Source organism: Solanum verrucosum, unplaced genomic scaffold, assembly GCF_900185275.1.
Source record: "Solanum verrucosum unplaced genomic scaffold, falcon-dt-bn FXZP01000230.1, whole genome shotgun sequence".
In the NCBI taxonomy this organism is placed as follows: Eukaryota; Viridiplantae; Streptophyta; class Magnoliopsida; order Solanales; family Solanaceae; genus Solanum; species Solanum verrucosum.
In genome coordinates this window covers 2303232-2313757 of record NW_026019954.1, presented here as the reverse complement: position 1 = coordinate 2313757, position 10526 = coordinate 2303232, and the positions used below count along the sequence as shown (strand labels likewise).

General features: G+C 28.4%; 1 protein-coding gene across 1 annotated transcript; it reads left to right on the top strand.

The window, feature by feature from the left end:
* Window positions 1-5569: 5569 nt before the first annotated feature.
* LOC125814147 (ethylene-responsive transcription factor RAP2-4-like) lies at window positions 5570-7586 on the top strand. The gene has a single exon (XM_049493604.1). It carries the CDS (start codon window positions 6146-6148, stop codon window positions 7250-7252), a length of 1107 nt encoding a protein of 368 aa, XP_049349561.1. The 5' UTR covers window positions 5570-6145; the 3' UTR covers window positions 7253-7586.
* The last annotated feature ends 2940 nt before the right edge of the window (window positions 7587-10526 follow it).

Sequence of the window (10526 nt, the reverse complement as noted above, 5' to 3'; positions counted from 1 at the left end):
AATCTTTATAAAAACAAAATAGTAATTTTTTTTATAGATAGTAAATATAGTAATATATATAGATAGATAAGTACCTTTTTTTCCATCCGTTTTATACATTTAATTTTTTTAAAAAAAACTGAAACAATAGCTTTTTTTTCTTTGATAAATTTTTTTGAATTATTTAATTATTCAAAAATGGCAGTTAAAGTTTCACGTAAATTTGAATTGCAAATTTATCCTTATTTATAGTTTTCGTAATCTTTTTCTTTTAAAAATTTTAATCTTCTTTTCTTTTTTTTATTTTCTTTTGACATGTGTCATCTTTACTTCTCCTAGATATATACAATTAAGATAACTGTAAATTTTTTATTTTTTTTTAAAAAAAGCTGTAAAAACTGCCTGTTGAATTTTTCATTATTTTTGTAGTGTTTTCAATTTTTAGTTTTTTACTTTTAGATTTTAAATTAATTTTAATAATTCTTAAATTCTCTTCTTTTTTTTGTGGTGGTGACACGTAGGTATTTTTTCTTCTCCTATTAAATATAGATAGATTATTCCTAAAAAGTAGACTAGTTAATTTATTTTCCTATATCTATTCAGGTGAATTTAACAGTTTTTACACATATCCATCACATGACTAAAATCTTCAGTTTACTAGTTTTTTTTTTTTTCTTCATATGCATTTTAATTTATTTTTTAAAAATAATTCAAATCCATAACTTAAGAATTACGTAGAGGATACTAATATGAACATTGAACAACCCCTCTAATTCTTTTGGCTTTCAGCTTACTAGTTAATAATGAATTTTTATCACTAATATATAAAGTTTCACTCTTTATTGTAATACAATTTGATACTTCATTGTTATATCATTCCTTTTTTAATCCTCTCTAGGAGATCTTTTTTTGTACCCTTTTGGTGACTCGAACTCACTTTCGAGGCTAAAAGTGAAGGGTGCTTACTATCCGAACAACTCCCTCTTATCATTTATCGTCCTCTGTTGTAGGTTTGATAAATTTTTTATCCTTTGAATCTAATGAATTATTACTTTCATTTTTTTTTATTAGATTAAATAGGAGCAAAGAAGTGAATAGTATTAGTCACCTAAGGTGGTCACAGAATTTCAAATTTGATCCAACAGTTTTTAATTATGATTATGGGTTCAATCCTTTATTTATATTTTCAGATAATTCTTTTTAGCATTTTAAAACAGCCTGTATAGTTTTGTTATATCTCGTGTAGGTTCTCATACGTTTTGACTTTAATAATATTAAAGGGAAAATTAAAGTCAGCAACTTTTAATTTATTAGTAACTGGGATTATGCTTCTCACGATATTGCAATTTAAGTATTCACAAAGAAGCCAACCCTAAACATCATGTATTCCAACCTGTCTTTCTTTCGATAAAATAAAAAGGAGGTCAATTTAATGATTAATTAAAATAAATTGCTATTTAGTTTTATTGAATTTTTTTTAAAAAAAAATATCGCTCGAATGACTCTGTAGGTAAAATGACATAATTGAATGACTTTACAAGTGAAATGACAATAGTTAGATGATTTTTTGTTATAAAATAAAATTGAGTGACTTTTGTAATATAGAATAAAGTTTAGTCACTTTTTCAAGATAAAAATTGATAGTTAAGTGACCGTCTAGAAATCAATTCCTTTTTCTTCAACATTTAGAAATGAAAGAGATGAACTCTGATCTCATATCAATGTTGTACCAAATATTAAATAGTCAATGATTTAAAAAGTAAGCGAACTGTTAATTATTTAATAATCAACAATCGACACTTAATTAAGTTAAGCACAAATAATGGCCATCAATTAACTAAATTCGTATAAACAGGATATTAAGAAAAGTATAATTTGAAAAATGCTACAGAAATGTCATGATTCATCTAGAGGATACCTAGAGGTAGGGGTGTACAAGTCAAATAGTAAAATCAAACCGAATCGATGAACCAAATCAAATCGAAAAAAAAAACTATTTGTGGTTTGGTTTGGTTGGTTTGGCGGTTGAAAAAAAATCGATCACTCTTAGTTTGGCTTGGTATTAAAAGAAAAAAAGTCAAATCGAACTCAAACCAAACCGACATAATATATATATATATATATATATATATATATATATATATATATATATATTATTTTATTTATAGATAAAAAATATTATTTATAATCTACTTTCTTGATATATTTTTAGTTAGTTTATAGTTTTCAATGTTTATATATTTTATTTCAAATTTGGACATGTAAAATTTTGTAATATATATAATTTTATTTTATTTATAGATAAAAAATATTATTGATAATCTACTTTGTTAATATATTTTTAATTAGTTTATAGTTTTCAATGTTTATATATTTTATTTCAAATTTTGGCTTGTAAAATTTGTAAATAAAAAGAGGGAGTTTCCTGTCTTAGTTTCACTTCCTTGAACTGGCTACTACCGTGCGTCAAAGAAGACCAATAAAATTTCGATTCAGCATAAGCAAGGGATGAGAGAGGCCTTACGAGGGTTCTTTCCTACTTAATAGATTCATTCCTTCGTTACAACAGTTGTGAGTACCAACCGTTCAGATATTTTATTTTGTTTTAAGATCCAAAGTTACAATTATAATGTTATAGTTTTTCAAAATCAAAGTTAACAATTTACTTTGTAAATTTTTTGTTTTGTATTCAGTTTGCCTCTAGCCTTTAATCTTATTAATTTAACATAATGAATATTGATATTTCAAAAAAAGTATTTTGTACTCATGTGAATTTTACCGTCTTTTTGAAAATTTATATTCATTTAACATTTTTTAAGTTTAGCTTATTACACAGGTAAGTGAAAATATATTTGATCTCTTTTTCAAATACCATATAATTATAAAAAACCAAAAAAAACCGAAAAACCCGAAAGAACCGATTAAAACCAAACCGAAAAAAACTGACTTTATGTGATTTGATTTGATTTTTAGATTTAATAAACCGACATAATTGATTTAAGTTTTTTTTAATGAAAAACCAAACCAAACCGACCTATACCGCTACCTAGAGGTGATGTCTTTATCACATTACCACAACACTGGAAAAATATTGATTAACAATCTCAGCCAATGACTAACTAACTAAAATTAATATAATTAAGTCACTTACATAGATAGATAAATAGATTTTATCCATAATCATTGATTCATTTCATTAATAAATAATCTCATATTTCATGTTGATCTTAATGATAAGAGCCTCCCATCAAACCTCATTTGCATATTGTTATATAATTTTTGTGTTGCAGGATATTCTAATTTACTAACCTAATCACGTCACTGATGCATAAAGTCTAAGAGAAAAGACAAACAATATAATTAAAATATAGTCCCTCAGTTCACTTTTACTTCTCAGTTATTCGTAAAATAGATTTTCATTTTTATTTATCACTTTTGACATATAATTTTTTTGTTGTTTTTTTTCATATTTTACCCTCAACATTAAATACTTATTTTTTAAATTATTTTCTAATACGTCATTTATTTTTAATGTGAACGGAGTAATAAGTAGTTATAGTTGGAGAATTTATATTTCTTACAACTCCCTCAATTACTCCATATAGTCCATACAACATTATCATGTGACTACCTCATTATTTTGTGCAGTTAGAATATGACAAAATTATTTGAATTCCATTTATTTTAGTAGTAAAGTAACAGTACTCACATCATACATTTTCAAAGTTGAAACATTGTATCTGTCTATATAATTTAAATAAAAAATGTAAGAAAAAAAAAAAAGAACCAACAAGTTCTGACTTTATCAAATAAAAAATTGAGTACTCATTTCTTCGAGGCCACAACTCTTTTATAAAAAAGGATTAATACATGGAAAAAAAACTTAAATTTGCAAAGAATTTTGTTTAATTATAATTTGTTTCGATTGAATAGTTAAATTTATAATAAATTGTTCCTATTATATATTTCAGTTTGATTTAAAAAAAAACAAAATAGGTGTGTTATCAAATGTCTAATAAATAATTAAATTAACTCTATAAAATATGTCATCTCTTCTAAGTATATATATTATTCTCAATCGAAAAAGTCTGATATTTTACAACTTATCGACACACACACACATATATAATTTAAGGACAAGACATATTTTAAGTGTTTAACTTATCTATATAATGGACATTTAAGAACACACACTATATTCAAAATTTAAACTGAAAATATCGAATATGAATGATTTATCACGTGTTTAAGTGTTCAATCAAAAGTGAAACAAATCTTAATTTAAATATCTAAATAAAATTTATCTACAAACTTATAATATCTATAGCTAAATGTATTTTCACAAATTCATACATATTTTTCACTGAACCTATACATCGTTCTCGTTAGGTATCTTGACAAAATCTTGAAGAAATTTAATCAATATTCAAACAGTAAATACCAAAATCCATAAAATTAGGCTCTGAGCAGAGAAATATATCAGATTTAATCCCATATAAGATGTGAAAAATCATTAATTAAAAATTTGTATATTTGCATATTTTTTTTTCATAAATAGAATAATCCACTAAAAGAATTAGGAAGGAAAAAAAGAAGAGGCTTTTATTGGATTTAGTCAAATTGACAATGTGAATAATTTTTATATCATTAAGTTAGTTTAACTACCTTTATTCTTTTTCGCTTATAGCGGGTTATTTTTCGTTTCCACTTACGATATATGAATTTATTATTATAAAAGTAAAACTTAATCAAACAATATTAAAAAACAAATAAATTAAGTAATTGATAACGCATAAAGCTTAGATTTTTTAGCAAGTATAGAAAAATATCACGTTATTTCAAATGATATTTCTTCAAATTGAATTTGCATTTTTCGATCAAATTAAAAAAATAAAATAACATTATTATTTAAATCAGTTGTTGATCCATATCAATAATAATTATATCATCATACTTATACGTCATAAATATTTCATTACTTTTTGATAGTTTCACAAAAAATAATAAACAATGTATAAGCTTTAACAATGGTCATACGTGTGGAAATGTTATAATGGCCATGCCTTGTCTTAGTATTATTATAATTATAATATAATTTATTTTCCCAAATTTCAAAAGTTCTTTGGATAAAGTAGAATGTAAATTAGATTTTGCTAATTACTTTTGCAATAATCAACAAGTCTTTTTTTGTTAAACAATAAATTTATGTTAACTGTAAATCAAAAACTCAAAATTTGAATTCAAAAGAAATTGAACAGTTTTGAGTATTTTTAAAAAACAAATAAAAAATAAATACTCAAGTGTGAACACTTGATCGAGTCAACAAACGCACAAAACATGTTAACTGGCAGATGTGAAGTAACAGGACGCGCAAGTTGCCGGTAAACAAAATCCTACGTGGAACTCACCAACTGGCTCCAGCTTGAGAAAAATGTAACGTAAAACAAAGACTTGTTTAATTAAAGACAAGTGGAATTAGAGAATCAAATTAACAACAGTAACACAATTAACGAGGAGGATTAACAAGGTAAAAACTATGGGCGAAAGTAGTATAAAAAGGGGCAATTGATAAAAGATTAAACACCACAACAAAAAAAGAGAAACAGAGAGTGAGGCTGAGAGAGATATACTCATCAATATTTTTCTCACACCTGCACACACCACACACTTAAAAAAAACAAAAAATCTTTTCAAAAATTTCTTTGGTTTTCTTAATTTTTTTTCTACTTCCCCCTTTCTGTAATCATCCCGCTTCTTTGATCCCTTTCTGTAAATTATCTGTGTTTTTTCAAGAAGTTTTTCTGACTTTTGAGTTTGTGTTTTTCATGTTTTTGATGTTCTGAACTTAAAAATGGAGAAAATGCAAACTTTTAATTAGAGGAAAAAGTTTTTTTTTCAAACTCAGGTGTTTTCAGAATCGAGATCTAGTAAAGTAATAGTAACTCAGTATAGTTTTTTTTTTTTTTTTGTTTTTCTGGAAAATCAGATTAGAGGGCTTATTAGTTGTCCCTCATAGTTTGATTTGTTTAAAGGAGAAAATTAGAGGTTGTTATTTGAAGACCTCTTTTTTTTTCTGTTTATAGTGAAATCACTCACCTGTGATCTTTTTATTTGATAAGAAACAGGTTGTTTTAATTTGTCTTTATAACTTTTTTCTTGTTTAGATATGGCAGCTATGGATTTTTGGAATAGTACATCTGTAGATTTTCAATCATCATCAGAACCTATTACTTCTGGTGGTGAATTAATGGAAGCTCTTGAACCTTTTATGAAAAGTGCTTCTTCTTCTCCTTCTCCTCCCCCTTCTACTTTTCCTCCTGTTTTCCCTTCTTCTTCTTCTTCTTCATCTTTTCCTTCTTCAGATTTCCAATCTTATCCTTCATTTCCTCCTCCAACTCCTACCATCTCATATCCCTACACCACTTCTTTTTACCCATCTTCTCAATCTACTATGAGCTCTGAGGTTTGTTCCACTTCCACAGAGATGAATTCCCAAATCTTTTCAACTCGGTTTTCTGGGTATGGAATGGAGCAACAGGGTTCAATTGGGTTGAATCAGTTGACCCCAATCCAGATCCAGCAAATTCAAGCTCAAATCAACTTCCAAAACCAACAACAACAGCAGCAGATGATGTTACAGACTGCCCATCATGCTTCCACCATGAATTTCTTGGCACCAAAGCCGGTTCCAATGAAGCAATCTGGGTCGCCACCAAAACCCAATAAGCTCTACAGAGGTGTTAGACAACGCCACTGGGGAAAGTGGGTCGCTGAGATCCGTTTGCCTAAGAACCGAACCCGGCTTTGGCTGGGTACTTTCGACACCGCTGAAGAAGCTGCTTTGGCTTACGACAAGGCGGCGTATATGCTTCGTGGTGACTTTGCTCGACTGAACTTCCCCCAACTCCGCCACAACGGCAACCTAATCGGCGGCGACTTTGGTGAATACAATCCATTGCATTCCTCTGTTGATGCTAAGCTAAAGGACATATGCCAGAGCTTGGCACAGGGGAAGAGCATTGACTCTAAGAAGAAGAAAACCAAAGGGTCGTCGGCGGAGAAAGCGGCGGTGGTGAAGATGGAGGAAGACGAGAGCAAAACGATAGAAGTTGGATCCGAAAGTGACGGGTCGGGTTCCGGGTCCGGTGGATCATCGCCGGTAACGGAACTGATATTCCCGGAGTTCACTGAGGAAGAGCCAACTTGGGACATGTCAGAAAATTTCTTGTTGCAAAAGTATCCATCTCATGAAATTGATTGGGCCTCTCTATAAAATTAGAAAAAAAAATTAAGAAAAAATTAGTAGTAATTAGCAATTAAGTCCAGGTTTAAGAGGTCTTATGTATTATTTTTTTGTATTTTTGCTTTGTTTATAATTGTTAATGGTGGTTCTAGGTCTCTAGGTCCATTGAACATTGAGTCACTGCAATGGAGTTTTTGGCAATTGCAGGGCAAGTTCCTTTGTAGTTTTTTCATATTTTAGGTTAAAAATCCAAACTGGTTAGCTAATGTTTTTTGTCTTGGCTAGGCCAGTGGATTTGTTGCATTGTAATGTCATGGTTGTAGAGGAATCTTTAATTAGTGTCAATATTTCATTAGTACTAATTTTCTATCTTGAGCAGTTTTATGAATTATCTTACTTTTAGAATATTTGTTTCTAGTAAACGCATATCATATCCATTAACCAAATCTGGAATTATGTAAACAATTTGATTAACATGTTTTACAAGAGTTCTAAGTGGTTAATTGATAATAATATGATTGTTTTTGTTATTAGAGATTAACTTGAAGTGCGCTTATAACGTAAAAAAGTCGTTGATTTATAACTTTTTTCATCTCTATACATATTGTGGATAATTGAAAAACATATATATGTCATGAAAAATATATATGACTTTACGCGTAGACTATATTGCGTAAATATAAAAATAAAATAAAAAATATTGCGTAAATTGAAGGTTACGATAAGTGTTCACCAGTCAAGTGAGATAGGGGTCGGATAATGCATGGCTGAGTCAAATTTTTATCAAGGGAATTAAAATATGAAAAAATAGGTGCACCAAAAAGTCGAATTGGGATTCAACATGCATTTGAGTTCGATCCCAAAACAGATATTTTTTGGACATTACATTTTAAAAGGGATTCTCTCTAAAAACACATGAAAATGGACATTTCGCTTATTTGTATGTGAATTGTGATAAACAAATTTAACTTCCATTAGTTTACTCCAAAGCTCACAAAAACATTACAAAAATTTAAAAGGTAGTTTGGCCCACAAATGGGTAAAGTATAATTCATTTTGATAAACTTCTCACATGAAACAATATCTCTTACTTTAATCATGTATAAACAACGTAATTTTCTATTGAAGGGAGTTTGAATCCCTTATATATATATAGCTCTCTAAAGACATTACATATGCCAAGGAGATCATAACAAACATACACACATAAGAAGGGATCCTTCTTAAGAGGTATATCAGGTTAACAACGATCAACTAATATAAAAAAAAAAGGAATCTTTTTTGTCACCGTAAAAATTCAAGTAATTCAATTCGATTCTCGCACTCACAAAATAAATTGAAAAAATGAAATAATTCTTTCATGAAATCTTGTGTTTCCAATGTCATACTTTTAGTGTGGTATAAAAATCACCAATTTTGTGTTTTTCTTACTGCCAAATTAATTAAATCCCGTGAACAAACGCAACCAAAAATAGAGAAAACGTTATTTTAGCAACTCTTAACCAGCTGTGGATCGGACAAGTGCTTTTAGACATTAAAGAGTAGATAGCTGTCGTTATTATTGTTGAAGTAGCAATTAAATCACCTGCCTAACTACTTTGCTAATTTAGCATACAAATCCATTTATCATTCAATTTTCACTAATATAAATACAATGTTTTTTCATATAACAATTTTGAGTTGAAATCGTCTGAATATATATAGTAGTGTACGTAACAGAATATTAAATGATGAGTTGTCAACCATACAACTAAAGTCATACTCTCTTCGATTCATTTTACTTGCACCGTATTCACTCCACGTGAAATTCTTACTCTTAAAGAAAATATTCAATTTATTAAGAGATTTATTTTACTTGTAGTACATTAAATGGTCATTTAATAATAAAGGTAGTATTGAGATTTTTTTAAATATATATATTTTGATTTGTTAACATAGATAAATAAAAAGAAAAAAATTATTTTAGAAATAAGGGCTAAATAAAATGAAACGGAAGAACTTTTAACACGAGAAGATTACAAAACATGTTTATTTTACGATGAGTGGGGAGAATCTAATTGCTTAATTTGATCCAAATCTTATATTTGCGTTAGAAAATTTATTAAATAGGTATAAAAAAAATATTCTAAATTAAGTAAGCAAAATGAGTTAAAATTTAAAATACATAGACTTCAAATCTTATGTTCGCCTAGACTTACTAAAATACAATTTCCAAATAACAAATAGAAGGAAATAGTAATTGAATGTCGGAAATAAAGAACGATAAATAAGAATAACGTAAATACAAAATACGTTATACAAACTAGATGGACGAATGATTTAGGTCCGCAATTATCCCTACTTCTAGTTCTCCGTATGACAATAATGCATACGGATGGCTCATTGAATTATATGGTCCGATCCGTTTAATTAAGTGGGGTGTTATTTTGAATTGTGAGCAGCCAAACGCGTACCCCACTAGCTAATTGTAGAGAGGAAGATCAAGTCGTTTCCACCATTAATATGAGCATGACACTTCAAAAATTAGATAAAAAGAGAAATTATCGTCCTTCTGGAATATGACTCGGGATCGATCCCCCCTCAATGCCTTCTGAGTCGAGTATGTTGCATAGGGCTTGCCTAGTGCGGTTTACATCCCCTGTGTGGTTTGCAGGCTATTACACAGTGGAGGATTTACCTAGTGCGCACCTTAGAGTGCTCACCCTAAGGGCAGAGACGGATTATGTATCCTGGGTGGGTTCTAAAAAAAGAAAAATAAATTATCACCATACTTTTTGCAATACAATAATCAAATACGTTTTACTTCAAGTTTTGTGTTATGAATTTTGACGATTATATTTTATACCATGCTCTAATATTTTAATCAATTTCATCATAATTCATATACTAGTTGATACGATCTTGAATAGTCTATATAATATAGAACGTAGTGGGTTTATGATTTAGATAAAAATCGATTCAAACCGATAAATCAAACTAAATCAATTTTATTTGGATTGGGTTTGGTTTTAAATTTTAAAAAATCGATAGTATTTGATTTGGTTATGATTTTGTTCGCAAAAACCGATGAAATAATCGAATCGAACCAACAAATTATATACATATATTTTAATATTATACATACATAATATTTTGTTTTTATAAACAGTTTCAAAGAACTTATATATGTTTCAATCAAAATGTATTTATAATTTACTTATGAAAGTAAAAATGTCCAAGGTAAGAATGAAAGTCACTGTTTCTTCCTTCTAGGGCATAATAGTGAATTTTGAAGTTTTATTCATGGTAAATTCAATGATCAAAA

What these genes read in the sequence shown, in the direction of transcription:
- LOC125814147 (XM_049493604.1), top strand. Translation starts at nt 6,146, where the DNA reads ATGGCAGCTATGGATTTTTGGAATAGTACATCTGTAGATTTTCAATCA.